The sequence below is a fragment of the Engystomops pustulosus genome, chromosome 3 (assembly GCF_040894005.1).
Source record: "Engystomops pustulosus chromosome 3, aEngPut4.maternal, whole genome shotgun sequence".
NCBI classification, from domain to species: domain Eukaryota; kingdom Metazoa; phylum Chordata; class Amphibia; order Anura; family Leptodactylidae; genus Engystomops; species Engystomops pustulosus.
This window is the reverse complement of record NC_092413.1, coordinates 219,079,905-219,095,825: the sequence shown is the minus strand read 5'-3', so window position 1 is coordinate 219,095,825 and position 15,921 is coordinate 219,079,905. Positions and strand designations below refer to the sequence as shown.

Genomic DNA, 15,921 nt, shown 5'->3' with positions numbered 1-15,921 from the left:
ATATAAGGTGCACCGGATTATAAGGATGAATGACCAGCAGGTGGCAGACCTGTGCACAGCTCAAGGCAGCTGTTGTCTGTAAATACGGTTCATATATAAGGCGCACAGGACTATAAGGCGCACCGGATTATAAGGATGAATGACCAGCAGGTGGCAGACCTGTGCACAGTGCAAGGCAGCTGTTGTCTGTAAGTATGGTTCATAAATGAGGCGCACTGGACTATAAGGCGCACCGGATTATAAGGATAAATGACCAGCAGGGGGCAGACCTGTGCACAGTGCAAGGCAGCTGTTGTCTGTAAGTACGGTTCATATATAAGGCGCACAGGACTATAAGGCGCACCGGATTATAAGGATGAATGACCAGCAGGTGGCAGACCTGTGCACAGTGCAAGGCAGCTGTTGTCTGTAAGTACGGTTCATAAATGAGGCGCACTGGACTATAAGGCGCACCGGATTATAAGGATGAATGACCAGCAGGTGGCAGACCTGTGCACAGTGAAAGGCAGCTGTTGTCTGTAAGTACGGGTCATATATAAGGCGCACTGGACTATAAGGCGCACCTTTTATTTCTGAGAAAATGAAAGGATTTTTTGTGCACAAAAATACAGTATATCTTAATAACTCCCTTGTGACTCTCTTTAAGCGTTGCCCTTTGCATACACACATACACTACACCCCGCGCATGCGCCATTGACCTTTTCCGTACACAGGATCCTTTAGGTCGATTTTACACTTATAGTCTCTTATGTAATGTTTTTAAAAAATTGGCCGTGAAATCACCTAAAAAGCGAGGCGTTAATATTAACTGTTATTAGGTGATTAGTTCTGGTCTGTATTACACCCTGGGATAATATAAAGGTGCAATGGAAAAGTGTGGTTCTTATTATAGTGGTGAGTGTAGCGCTGAGCAGGTGGCTGGGGTAGGGGGGAGAGAGGCGTCACGTAGGTCTTTGTCCTAGATTGTGCCTGCTCAGCAGTTTCCCCTTTTGCTATAGGTTAATGTTACATAACACATGACCCACAGTAACTGCACGCTCTTCTGCTGACTCCATATTCTAGGACTTCTGCATTTCCTATAGCGGATGTGTAGGGCACGCGATCGCCACACAGAATATAGCAGTGACATTTGTGCTTAGCACAGAATTACTAACTTATAAAATGGGAAATCAAGGAGATTTCTAGCCGGAAATAAAGGATTCCCAGACCTCCTAAACCAATGCAGACCCCAGATCAGAGCTCCTAAACCAAAGCAGACCCCAGACCAGACCTCCTAAACCAATGCAGACCCCAGACCAGACCTCCTAAACCAATGCAGACCCCAGACCAGACCTCCTCCAAAACTAATACAGACACCAGAGCAGATCTCCTACACTAATACAGACCCCCAGGCCTCCCTTTAATCTAATACAGACCCCAGACCAGACCTTCTAAACCAATGCAGACCCCAGACCAGACCTCCTCCAAAACTAATACAGACACCAGAGCAGATCTCCTACACTGATACAGACCCCCAGGCCTCCCTTTAATCTAATACAGACCCCAGACCAGACCTTCTAAACCAATGCAGACCCCAGACCAGACCTCCTCCAAAACTAATACAGACACCAGAGCAGATCTCCTACACTAATACAGACCCCCAGGCCTCCCTTTAATCTAATACAGACCCCAGACCAGACCTTCTAAATTAATACAGACCTCAGATTAGACCTTCTCTAAATTAGCACAGACCCCAGACCAAACCTCCTAAACTAATACAGACCCTCTAAATTAAAACAGACCCCAGACCAGACCTTCTGTATTAATAAAGACCCCAGACCAGACCTCCTAAACCAATGCAGACCCCACACCAGACCTCCTAAACCAATACAGACCACAGACCAGACCTCCTAAATTAATACAGACCCCAGACCAGACCTTCTGTAAATTAGCACAGACCCCAGACCAAACCTTCTAAATTAATACAGACCCCAGACCAGACCTTCTAAATGAATAAAGACCCCAGACCAGACCTTCTCTAAATTAGCACAGACCCCAGACCAAACCTTCTAAATTAATACAGACCCCAGACCAGACCTTCTAAATTAATACAGACCCCAGACCAGACCTCCTAAATTAATACAGACCTCAGATTAGACCTCCTAAATAAATACAGACCCTAGACCAGACTTTCTAAATTAATACAGGCCCCCAGACCAGACACCAGACCTTCTAAATGAATACAGAGCAGCACCTGTACGCTGGCTATAGCCTGAATCAAGACCTGGAATAGAATTATCCTTCAGTGCAGCTGCCGCTGGGTATATCAAGACCCTGATGAGAAACCCGAAAACTTGTGTTGTGTGGTGTCCACCCTTGGTCTGTGTACACCTGTATATACACCTGTATATGTGTCCCTTGTCCTCTCCGGGTTCCTTGACCGGTTCTGAGGACTGGAGCTTCTATACAGGTCACTGTCATCTATCAGGTACATTTAGTTATTTGACCATTGAGGGACTTTTTCTGTTTATGCTTTTTTAAGGAATTTCTTTTAATTGATCTAATAAAGTGTTATTTTATTTTATGTTTTTTACATTTTGGTTTTTGTTTCCTCTTTTTTGCGGTGTTATATATCAGGAGGCTGTGGGCACTATGCGCTGGCGTGTGAGAAATGGGCGCCTAAGAGTCTCGTAACTGTATGACAAAGGTGTCCTGGGCCCTCCGTCCATAATTAGTGTCACCCTATAATGTGTGAGTTCGAGCACTCTCAGTGTCCTAAATGTAAAGCAGGTAAGTGACAGCCAGGATCTTCCAGAATCTTATCCAATGTAAACGAGCAGCACAGACATCTGTCTCATCCTGTGTAATCCAGGCAGGTGACAATAATAAACCATCAGAGCTGCCAAATCCTGAATGAGGAAGGGAAGAGACACTTGTGATCACTCCGAACTTCCTAATCCGCTTCCTGACTGTGTGAAGAAGGAAGGTACCAACTATAAGTAACCAGAGCACTCTAATCTGGTGTGAGGAAGAGAAAGGACAACTATAAACACTCAGAGCACTCTAATCTGGTGTGAGGAAGTAAAGTGAAAATTATAAGTACTCAGAGCACTCTAATATGGTGTGAAGGAGAGAAGGGACAACTATAAGCACTCAGAGCACTCTAAACTGGTGTGAGGAAGAGAAAGGACAACTATAAACACTCAGAGCACTCTAATCTGGTGTGAGGAAGAGAAAGGACAACTATAAACACTCAGAGCACTCTAATCTGGTGTGAGGAAGAGAAAGGACAACTATAAACACTCAGAGCACTCTAATCTGGTGTGAGGAAGAAAAAGGACAACTATAAGTAGTCAGAGCACTCTAGTATGGTGTGAGGAAGAGAAAGGACAACTATTAGCACTCAGAGCACTCTAAACTGGTGTAAGGAAGAGAAAGGACAACTATAAACACTCAGAGCACTCTGATCTGGTGTGAGGAAGAGAAAGGACAACTATAAACACTCAGGGTACTCTAATCTAGTGTGAGGAAGAGAAAGGACAACTATAAACCCTCAGAGCACTCTAATCTAGTGTGAGGAAGAGAAAGGACAACTATAAACCCTCAGAGCACTCTAATCTGGTGTGAGGAAGAGAAAGGACAACTATAAACACTCAGAGCACTCTAATCTGGTGTGAGGAAGAGAAAGGACAACTATAAACACTCAGAGCACTCTAATCTGGTGTGAGGAAGAAAAAGGACAACTATAAGTAGTCAGAGCACTCTAGTATGGTGTGAGGAAGAGAAAGGACAACTATTAGCACTCAGAGCACTCTAAACTGGTGTAAGGAAGAGAAAGGACAACTATAAACACTCAGAGCACTCTGATCTGGTGTGAGGAAGAGAAAGGACAACTATAAACACTCAGGGTACTCTAATCTAGTGTGAGGAAGAGAAAGGACAACTATAAACCCTCAGAGCACTCTAATCTAGTGTGAGGAAGAGAAAGGACAACTATAAACCCTCAGAGCACTCTAATCTGGTGTGAGGAAGAGAAAGGACAACTATAAACACTCAGAGCACTCTAATCTGGTGTGAGGAAGAGAAAGGACAACTATAAACACTCAGAGCACTCTAATCTGGTGTGAGGAAGAAAAAGGACAACTATAAGTAGTCAGAGCACTCTAGTATGGTGTGAGGAAGAGAAAGGACAACTATTAGCACTCAGAGCACTCTAATCTGGTGTAAGGAAGAGAAAGGACAACTATAAACACTCAGAGCACTCTGATCTGGTGTGAGGAAGAGAAAGGACAACTATAAACACTCAGGGTACTCTAATCTAGTGTGAGGAAGAGAAAGGACAACTATAAACACTCAGAGCACTCTAAACTGGTTGAGGAAGAGAAAGGACAACTATAAGCACTCAGAGCACTCTAATCTGGTGTGAGGAAGAGAAAGGACAAGTATAAGTACTCAGAGCACTCTAATCTGGTGTGAGGAAGAGAAAGGACAACTATAAGTACTCAGAGCACTCTAATGTGGTGTGAGGAAGAGAAAGGACAACTATTAGCACTCTAATCTCTTGTGTGGAAGAAAAGTGACAAGAATAAGCACTCAGAGCACTCTAACCTGGTATGAGGAAGGAAAGTGACAACTATATGTACTCAAACTACTCTAACCTGTTTTATAGGAGGACAAGTGACAACTATAAGCATTTAGAGCACTCCAACCTGGTGTGTGGAATGAGAGTGACAAGTATAAGTACTCAGAGCACTCTAATCTGGTGTGAGGAAGAGAAGGGACAACCATGAGTACAACAGGACCCACTAAAAATCTGACATACAGTTAGACCTTACCTTCTCCTTCCTCCTTGAAGGATTTGGGTTGAGACACAGTAAAGCACTGCATCACTTCGTACCGTTGTCGCGCCTCCTGGTTCTCCACCCCAGTGTCATCGGGAGGCCGGATCAGCATTCTACAGTTTAATGTATGGCTATTCCGCCTGCTGGCTTCTTGGGACCAGGGGGCTCCATTTACTGTAAAAAACACATAAGAGGTAATGAGATAATACAGGTGTGCGGGGGGTAAGGATATAATACAGATGTGCGGGGGGTAAGGAGATAATACAGGTGTGCGGGGGGTAAGGAGATAATACAGATGTGCGGGAGGTAAGGAGATAATACAGGTGTGCGGGGGGTAAGGATATAATACAGATGTGCGGGGGGTAAGGAGATAATACAGGTGTGCGGGGGGTAAGGATATAATACAGGTGTGCGGGGGGTAAGGAGATAATACAGGTGTGCGGGGGGTAAGGAGATAATACAGGTGTGCGGGGGGTAAGGATATAATACAGATGTGCGGGGGGTAAGGAGATAATACGGGTGTGCGGGGGGTAAGGATATAATACGGGTGTGCGGGGGGTAAGGAGATAATACAGGTGTGCGGGGGGTAAGGAGATAATACAGGTGTATGGCGGGGTAAGGAGATAATACACATGTGCGGGGGGTAAGGAGATAATACGGGTGTGCGGGGGGTAAGGAGATAATACAGGTGTGCGGGGGGTAAGGAGATAATACAGGTGTATGGCGGGGTAAGGAGATAATACAGGTGTGCGGGAGGTAAGGAGATAATACAGGTGTGCGGGGGGTAAGGAGATAATACAGGTGTGCGGGGGGTAAGGAGGTAATACAGGTGTGCGGGGGGTAAGGAGATAATACAGATGTGCGGGGGGTAAGGAGATAATACAGATGTGCGGGGGTGAGGAGATAATACAGGTGTGCGGGAGGTAAGGAGATAATACAGGTGTGCGGGGGGTAAGGATATAATACAGATGTGCGGGGGGTAAGGAGATAATACAGGTGTGCGGGGGGTAAGGATATAATACAGATGTGCGGGGGGTAAGGAGATAATACAGATGTGCGGGGGTAAGGAGATAATACAGGTGTGCGGGGGTGAGGAGATAATACAGGTCTGCGGGGGGTAAGGAGATAATACAGGTGTATGGCGGGGTAAGGAGATAATACAGGTGTATGGCGGGGTAAGGAGATAATACAGGTGTATGGCGGGGTAAGGAGATAATACAGGTGTATGGCGGGGTAAGGAGATAATACAGGTGTGCGGGGGGTAAGGAGATAATACAGGTGTGCGGGGGGTAAGGAGATAATACAGGTGTGCGGGGGGTAAGGAGATAATACAGGTGTGCGGGGGGTAAGGAGATAATACAGGTGTGCGGGGGGTAAGGAGATAATACAGGTGTGCGGGGGTGAGGAGATAATACAGGTGTGCGGGGGTGAGGAGATAATACAGGTGTGCGGGGGGTGAGGAGATAATACAGGTGTGCGGGGGGTAAGGAGATAATACAGGTGTATGGCGGGGTAAGGAGATAATACAGGTGTATGGCGGGGTAAGGAGATAATACAGGTGTGCGGGGGGTAAGGAGATAATACAGGTGTGCGGGGGGTAAGGAGATAATACAGGTGTGCGGGAGGTAAGGAGATAATACAGGTGTGCGGGGGGTAAGGAGATAATACAGGTGTGCGGGAGGTAAGGAGATAATACAGGTGTGCGGGGGGTAAGGAGATAATACAGGTGTATGGCGGGGTAAGGAGATAATACAGGTGTATGGCGGGGTAAGGAGATAATACAGGTGTGCGGGAGGTAAGGAGATAATACAGGTGTGCGGGGGGTAAGGAGATAATACAGGTGTGCGGGGGGTAAGGAGGTAATACAGGTGTGCGGGGGGTAAGGAGATAATACAGGTGTGCGGGGGGTAAGGAGATAATACAGGTGTGCGGGAGGTAAGGAAATAATACAGGTGTGCGGGGGGTAAGGAGATAATACAGGTGTGCGGGGGGTAAGGAGATAATACAGGTGTGCGGGGGGTAAGGAGATAATACAGGTGTGCTGGGGGTAAGGAGATAATACAGGTGTGCGGGGGGTAAGGAGATAATACAGGTGTGCGGGGGGTAAGGAGATAATACAGGTGTGCGGGGGGTAAGGAGATAATACAGGTGTATGGCGGGGTAAGGAGATAATACACATGTGCGGGGGGTAAGGAGATAATACGGGTGTGCGGGGGGTAAGGAAATAATACAGGTGTGCGGGGGGTAAGGAGATAACACAGGTGTGCGGGGGGTAAGGAGATAATACAGGTGTGCGGGGGGTAAGGAGATAATACAGGTGTATGGCGGGGTAAGAAGATAATACACATGTGCGGGGGGTAAGGAGATAATACGGGTGTGCGGGGGGTAAGGAAATAATACAGGTGTGCGGGGGGTAAGGAGATAATACAGGTGTGCGGGGGGTAAGGAGATAATACAGGTGTGCGGGGGGTAAGGAGATAATACAGGTGTGCGGGGGGTAAGGAGATAATACAGGTGTGCGGGGGGGGTAAGGAGATAATACAGGTGTGCGGGGTGTAAGGAGATAATACAGGTGTGCGGGGGGGGTGAGGAGATAATACAGGTGTGCGGGGGGGGTAAGGAGATAATACAGGTGTGCGGGGGGGGTAAGGAGATAATACAGGTGTGCGGGGGGTGAGGAGATAATACAGGTGTGCGGGGGATAAGGAGGTAATACAGGTGTGCGGGGGGTAAGGAGGTAATACAGGTGTGCGGGGGGTAAGGGGATAATACAGGTGTGCGGGGGGTGAGGAGATAATACAGGTGTGCGGGTGGTAAGGAGATAATACAGGTGTGCGGGGGGGGGGGTAAGGGGATAATACAGGTGTGCGGGGGGTAAGGAGATAATACAGGTGTGCGGGTGGTAAGGAGATAATGCAGGTGTGCGGGGGGTAAGGAGATAATACAGGTGTGCGGGGGGTAAGGAGATAATACAGGTGTGGGGGGGGTAAGGAGATAATACAGGTGTGCGGGGGGTAAGGAGATAATACAGGTGTGCGGGGGGGGGGTTAAGGAGATAATACAGGTGTGCGGGGGGTGAGGAGATAATACAGGTGTGCGGGGGGTAAGGAGATAATACAGGTGTGCGGGGGGTAAGGAGATAATACAGGTGTGCGGGGGGTAAGGAGATAATACAGGTGTGCGGGGGGGGGGGGGTAAGGAGATAATACAGGTGTGCGGGGGTGAGGAGATAATACAGGTGTGCGGGGGTGAGGAGATAATACAGGTGTGCGGGGGGTAAGGAGATAATACAGGTGTGCGGGGGGTAAGGAGATAATACAGGTGTGTGGGGGGTAAGGAGATAATACAGGTGTGCGGGGGGTAAGGAGATAATACAGGTGTGCGGGGGGTAAGGAGATAATACAGGTGTGCAGGGGGTAAGGAGATAATACAGGTGTGCGGGAGGTAAGGAGATAATACAGGTGTGCGGGGGGTAAGGAGATAATACAGGTGTGCGGGGGGTAAGGAGATAATACAGGTGTGCGGGGGGTAAGGAGATAATACAGGTGTGCGGGGGGTAAGGAGATAATACAGGTGTGCGGGAGGTAAGGAGATAATACAGGTGTGCGGGGGGTAAGGAGATAATACAGGTGTGCGGGGGGTAAGGAGATAATACAGGTGTGCGGGGGGTAAGGAGATAATACAGGTGTGCGGGAGGTAAGGAGATAATACAGGTGTGCGGGGGGTAAGGAGATAATACAGGTGTGCGGGGGGTAAGGAGATAATACAGGTGTGCGGGGGGTAAGGAGATAATACAGGTGTGCGGGGGGTAAGGAGATAATACAGGTGTGCGGGGGGTAAGGAGATAATACAGGTGTGCGGGGGGTAAGGAGATAATACAGGTGTGCGGGGGGTAAGGAGATAATACAGGTGTGCGGGGGGTAAGGAGATAATACAGGTGTGCGGGGAGTAAGGAGATAATACAGGTGTGCGGGGGGTAAGGAGATAATACAGGTGTGCGGGGGGTAAGGAGATAATACAGGTGTGCGGGGGGTAAGGAGATAATACAGGTGTGCAGGGGGTAAGGAGATAATACAGGTCTGCGGGGGAGGGGGTAAGGAGATAATACAGGTGTGCGGGGGGTAAGGAGATAATACAGGTGTGCGGGGGGTAAGGAGATAATACAGGTCTGCGGGGGGGGGTAAGGAGATAATACAGGTGTGCGGGGGGGGGGGAGATAATACAGGTGTGCGGGGGGTAAGGAGATAATACAGGTGTGCGGGGGGTAAGGAAATAATACAGGTGAATTCAACTCCCAAAATGACTACAAAAAAACTCCAAAAATTTTTGGAAATCCTTAAAGGACTTCATGGAGTAGAAGGTTTTGGCAGCTACTTTACCACGACGGACGGCGCTCCCTATAGATATGAGAGAGATGATGGATAGACGGGACAGATAATGAGAGTTACCCTGAGACCCCAGCACCCTGTAGCAGTGACATCTGTGGCGCTCCACGTGGCCGGGTTCCCACGATCTACTGACACATATATCAGGTCCTATCACCCTCCGGCCTTGGCTGTGGTATAAATAAAGCACCGGCCTCCTCCGTCCATGGAAATATCTCCATGTATATTTCTCTTAAAGGGGAACTCCAGTCCACTCCCTGGCGCCACACATCAGCCCATCTCTAGTGACCACGTGTTTACATGGCGTGACGTCACCTGACTTGGTCACAGGAAGTGAAAGCCGTTCCCAGGAAACAATATGGCCGCCTCCATGATTTCTCACCTAAGGATTTGGGGAGCAGGTTCTTGACAAACTGCTCATGGTCGCCCACGTGTAGGATGCTGTAGATGCTGTCCTTCATCAGCTCCTCCTGCTTGTAGCCCAGGTAATTAGTCACATTTTCCGAGACAAAGACGATCCGACCCTCCTGGTTCACCACGAAGAAAAACCCGTCCAGAGCCTGAAGCAAAGGAAAACATATATGTATAAACTTAAAGGGGAGGTCCATTCTGAAGGGCCAAGAATTAGATTAGCAAGTAAGGAAGAATTACTATGAATTATATAATTCTTTAACTTTAGATATAATTTCAAAATCTCTGCTTGCTTCCAGTGATGTGAAACTCTAGAGTCCGTCTTAAAGGGGCGATACAGGATGTATACTTTTTTGTTCCATAGACACTGCCCGTGGTTAGTGCTGGTTTTACATCACTTATAGAAATTCATCAAGACAAACTGCAATACCGCGCACTGCCCACGGTTATGTGTGGCGCTGTTTATGGAAGACGGCAGCCGTGTTATTCTGGTAGTTTGTAACAATGTATCAGGAACTTTGCTTTTTCTGTTCTAGGTTCTATGAGTCTTAGTTAACGACAAATTATCTGCCACCCAGCTTTCCCAGAAACTGATATACCGTAAGTAAGATCTCCCCCATTGTCTGTGGCGCCCCCTGCAGTCCAGTGTGAGTAGTGCGCTCTATCCGTGTCTCCCCAGGGTCCCTGCACTGTGTGGGTGTACAGGAGAGCTTCTCTAAAATTCCTGTCAGTTCTCTTTTATCCGGTCTCCAGGAATGTGCAGCCGCCTCCTCTCTAGTGTAAAAAACATTTCTCCATCATGACTCCTGCCGAGAACAAAGAGACGAGGTACAAGAGAGGCACCAGGTACCCCGGACCTCACTGCCCCCACAATATGTGCCACATCCACAGCCATGTATACAATCCTTTCATGTAACACATGTGTGATACTGACTGCTGAGCTGTGTATCCAATCCCATCCTGTGTGATACTGACTGCTGAGCTGTGTATCTAATCCTATCATGTGTGATACTGACTGCTGAGCTGTGTATCTAATCCTATCATGTGTGATACTGACTGCTGAGCTGTGTATCTAATCCTATCCTGTGTGATACTGACTGCTGAGCTGTGTATCTAATCCCATCCTGTGTGATACTGACTGCTGAGCTGTTTATATTATCCTATCCTGTGTGATACTGACTGCTGAGCTGTGTATCTAATCCTATCATGTGTGATACTGACTGCTGAGCTGTGTATCTCATCCTATCATGTGTGATACTGACTGCTGAGCTGTGTATCCAATCCCATCCTGTGTGATACTGCCTGCTGAGCTGTGTATCTAATCCTATCCTGTGTGATACTGACTGCTGAGCTGTGTATCTAATCCTATCCTGTGTGATACTGACTGCTGAGCTGTGTATCTCATCCTATCATGTGTGATACTGACTGCTGAGCTGTGTATCCAATCCCATCCTGTGTGATACTGACTGCTGAGCTGTGTATCTAATCCTATCCTGTGTGATACTGACTGCTGAGCTGTGTATCTAATCCTCCCCTGTGTGATACTGTCTGCTGAGCTGTGTATGTAATCCTATCCTGTGTGATACTGACTGCTGAGCTGTGTATCCAATCCCATCCTGTGTGATACTGACTGCTGAGCTGTGTATCCAATCCCATCCTGTGTGATACTGACTGCTGAGCTGTGTATCTAATCCTATCCTGTGTGATACTGACTGCTGAGCTGTGTATCTAATCCTATCATGTGTGATACTGACTGCTGAGCTGTGTATCTAATCCTATCATGTGTGATACTGACTGCTGAGCTGTGTATCCAATCCCATCCTGTGTGATACTGACTGCTGAGCTGTGTATCTAATCCTATCCTGTGTGATACTGACTGCTGAGCTGTGTATCTAATCCTCCCCTGTGTGATACTGACTGCTGAGCTGTGTATCTAATCCTATCCTGTGTGATACTGACTGCTGTGCTGTGTATCTAATCCTATCCTGTGTGATACTGACTGCTGAGCTGTGTATCTAATCCCATCCTGTGTGATACTGACTGCTGAGCTGTGTATCTAATCCTCCCCTGTGTGATACTGACTGCTGAGCTGTGTATCTAATCCTATCCTGTGTGATACTGACTGCTGAGCTGTGTATCTAATCCCATCCTGTGTGATACTGACTGCTGAGCTGTGTATCTAATCCTATCCTGTGTGATACTGACTGCTGAGCTGTGTATCTAATCCTATCCTGTGTGATACTGACTGCTGAGCTGTGTATCTAATCCTCCCCTGTGTGATACTGACTGCTGAGCTGTGTATCTAATCCTATCCTGTGTGATACTGACTGCTGAGCTGTGTATCTAATCCCATCCTGTGTGATACTGACTGCTGAGCTGTGTATCTAATCCCATCCTGTGTGATACTGACTGCTGAGCTGTGTATCTAATCCTATCCTGTGTGATACTGACTGCTGAGCTGTGTATCTAATCCCATCCTGTGTGATACTGACTGCTGAGCTGTGTATCTAATCCTATCCTATGTGATACTGACTGCTGAGCTGTGTATCTAATCCCATCCTGTGTGATACTGCCTGCTGAGCTGTGTATCTAATCCTATCCTGTGTGATACTGACTGCTGAGCTGTGTATCTGATCCCATCCTGTGTGATACTGACTGCTGGGCTGTGTATCTAATCCTATCCTGTGTGATACTGACTGCTGAGCAGTGTATCTAATCCTATCCTGTGTGATACTGACTGCTGAGCTGTGTATCTTATCCCATCCTGTGTGATACTGACTGCTGAGCTGTGTATCTAATCCCATCCTGTGTGATACTGACTGCTGAGCTGTGTATCTAATCCCATCCTGTGTGATACTGTCTGCTGAGCTGTGTATCTAATCCCATCCTGTGTGATACTGACTGCTGAGCTGTGTATCTAATCCCATCCTGTGTGATACTGACTGCTGAGCTGTGTATCTAATCCCATCCTGTGTGATACTGACTGCTGAGCTGTGTATCTAATCCTCCCCTGTGTGATACTGTCTGCTGAGCTGTGTATGTAATCCTATCCTGTGTGATACTGACTGCTGAGCTGTGTATCCAATCCCATCCTGTGTGATACTGACTGCTGAGCTGTGTATCCAATCCCATCCTGTGTGATACTGACTGCTGAGCTGTGTATCTAATCCTATCCTGTGTGATACTGACTGCTGAGCTGTGTATCTAATCCTATCATGTGTGATACTGACTGCTGAGCTGTGTATCTAATCCTATCATGTGTGATACTGACTGCTGAGCTGTGTATCCAATCCCATCCTGTGTGATACTGACTGCTGAGCTGTGTATCTAATCCTATCCTGTGTGATACTGACTGCTGAGCTGTGTATCTAATCCTCCCCTGTGTGATACTGACTGCTGAGCTGTGTATCTAATCCTATCCTGTGTGATACTGACTGCTGTGCTGTGTATCTAATCCTATCCTGTGTGATACTGACTGCTGAGCTGTGTATCTAATCCCATCCTGTGTGATACTGACTGCTGAGCTGTGTATCTAATCCTCCCCTGTGTGATACTGACTGCTGAGCTGTGTATCTAATCCTATCCTGTGTGATACTGACTGCTGAGCTGTGTATCTAATCCCATCCTGTGTGATACTGACTGCTGAGCTGTGTATCTAATCCTATCCTGTGTGATACTGACTGCTGAGCTGTGTATCTAATCCTATCCTGTGTGATACTGACTGCTGAGCTGTGTATCTAATCCTCCCCTGTGTGATACTGACTGCTGAGCTGTGTATCTAATCCTATCCTGTGTGATACTGACTGCTGAGCTGTGTATCTAATCCCATCCTGTGTGATACTGACTGCTGAGCTGTGTATCTAATCCCATCCTGTGTGATACTGACTGCTGAGCTGTGTATCTAATCCTATCCTGTGTGATACTGACTGCTGAGCTGTGTATCTAATCCCATCCTGTGTGATACTGACTGCTGAGCTGTGTATCTAATCCTATCCTATGTGATACTGACTGCTGAGCTGTGTATCTAATCCCATCCTGTGTGATACTGCCTGCTGAGCTGTGTATCTAATCCTATCCTGTGTGATACTGACTGCTGAGCTGTGTATCTGATCCCATCCTGTGTGATACTGACTGCTGGGCTGTGTATCTAATCCTATCCTGTGTGATACTGACTGCTGAGCAGTGTATCTAATCCTATCCTGTGTGATACTGACTGCTGAGCTGTGTATCTTATCCCATCCTGTGTGATACTGACTGCTGAGCTGTGTATCTAATCCCATCCTGTGTGATACTGACTGCTGAGCTGTGTATCTAATCCCATCCTGTGTGATACTGTCTGCTGAGCTGTGTATCTAATCCCATCCTGTGTGATACTGACTGCTGAGCTGTGTATCTAATCCCATCCTGTGTGATACTGACTGCTGAGCTGTGTATCTAATCCCATCCTGTGTGATACTGCCTGCTGAGCTGTGTATCTAATCCTATCCTGTGTGATACTGACTGCTGGGCTGTGTATCTAATCCTATCCTGTGTGATACTGTCTGCTGAGCTGTGTATCTAATCCCATCCTGTGTGATACTGTCTGCTGAGCTGTGTATCTAATCCTATCCTGTGTGACACTGACTGCTGAGCTGTGTATCTAATCCTCTCCTGTGTGACACTGACTGCTGAGCTGTGTATCTAATCCCATCCTGTGTGATACTGACTGCTGAGCTGTGTATCTAATCCTATCCTGTGTGATACTGACTGCTGAGCTGTGTATGTAATCCTATCCTGTGTGACACTGACTGCTGAGCTGTGTATCTAATCCTCTCCTGTGTGACACTGACTGCTGAGCTGTGTATCTAATCCCATCCTGTGTGATACTGACTGCTGAGCTGTGTATCTAATCCTATCCTGTGTGATACTGACTGCTGAGCTGTGTATGTAATCCCCTCCTGTGTGACACTGACTGCTGAGCTGTGTATCTAATCCTCTCCTGTGTGACACTGACTGCTGAGCTGTGTATCTAATCCCATCCTGTGTGATACTGACTGCTGAGCTGTGTATCTAATCCTCTCCTGTGTGACACTGACTGCTGAGCTGTGTATCTAATCCCATCCTGTGTGATACTGACTGCTGAGCTGTGTATCTAATCCCATCCTGTGTGACACTGACTGCTGAGCTGTGTATCTAATCCTCTCCTGTGTGACACTGACTGCTGAGCTGTGTATCTAATCCCATCCTGTGTGATACTGACTGCTGAGCTGTGTATCTAATCCTCTCCTGTGTGACACTGACTGCTGAGCTGTGTATCTAATCCCATCCTGTGTGATACTGACTGCTGAGCTGTGTATCTAATCCTATCCTGTGTGATACTGACTGCTGAGCTGTGTATCTAATCCCATCCTGTGTGATACTGACTGCTGAGCTGTGTATCTAATCCTCTCCTGTGTGACACTGACTGCTGAGCTGTGTATCTAATCCCATCCTGTGTGATACTGACTGCTGAGCTGTGTATCTAATCCCATCCTGTGTGACACTGACTGCTGAGCTGTGTATCTAATCCTCTCCTGTGTGACACTGACTGCTGAGCTGTGTATCTAATCCCATCCTGTGTGATACTGACTGCTGAGCTGTGTATCTAATCCTCTCCTGTGTGACACTGACTGCTGAGCTGTGTATCTAATCCCATCCTGTGTGATACTGACTGCTGAGCTGTGTATCTAATCCTATCCTGTGTGATACTGACTGCTGAGCTGTGTATGTAATCCTATCCTGTGTGATACTGACTGCTGAGCTGTGACTGGACTTTATTTCTCCTCTTCACTGGTGACGGTAACTAAACTACAGCTTTTACTTAGAGCAGAGGGGATAGTCTATACCAGTGATGGCGAACCTTTTAGAGGCCGAGTGCCCAAACTACAACAAAGTCCCGCTTATTTATCGCAAAGTGCCAACACAGAAATGTAATTTGTGATTTATACTCCCTTCTCTGTCACAGTTTTCATTGATACCAGCCCCTGAGGACACCAATAAAGCAGAAAATAGTCCCAGGTAGAGCTGTCACTTTAAAATACATCTGTGCACAGCAAGTCCTGGGCTGTCTGGGACTGCAGGAAGATGCCTGGAGTCATCTCTGGTGATGGCCTGGGTGCCCACAGAAAGGGCTCTGAGTGCCACCTCTGGCACCAGTGCCATAGGTCAGCCATCACTGGTCTAAGGAATAGTTTAAGGCACAGAGCACAGCAGTGTGAGGACGCGCCCCCAGCTACAATCCTGGAATATAAAATCCATATATCACAGTCCTGCTGCTACTAACACCA

General features: G+C 47.3%; 1 protein-coding gene across 5 annotated transcripts in view; it reads right to left on the bottom strand.

The window, feature by feature from the left end:
• The window catches only part of NCOA1 (nuclear receptor coactivator 1), a 298,539-nt gene that overhangs the window by 66,441 nt on the left and 216,177 nt on the right, over positions 1–15,921 (bottom strand). For all 5 annotated transcript variants that reach the window (XM_072143854.1, XM_072143853.1, XM_072143855.1 and 2 more), the window contains 2 exons: positions 9,588–9,765; positions 4,815–4,994 (listed from right to left, as the gene is read on the bottom strand). In XM_072143854.1, coding sequence (XP_071999955.1) covers positions 4,815–4,994; positions 9,588–9,765 — 358 coding nt within the window. The remainder of the gene's footprint in view (positions 1–4,814; positions 4,995–9,587; positions 9,766–15,921) is intronic.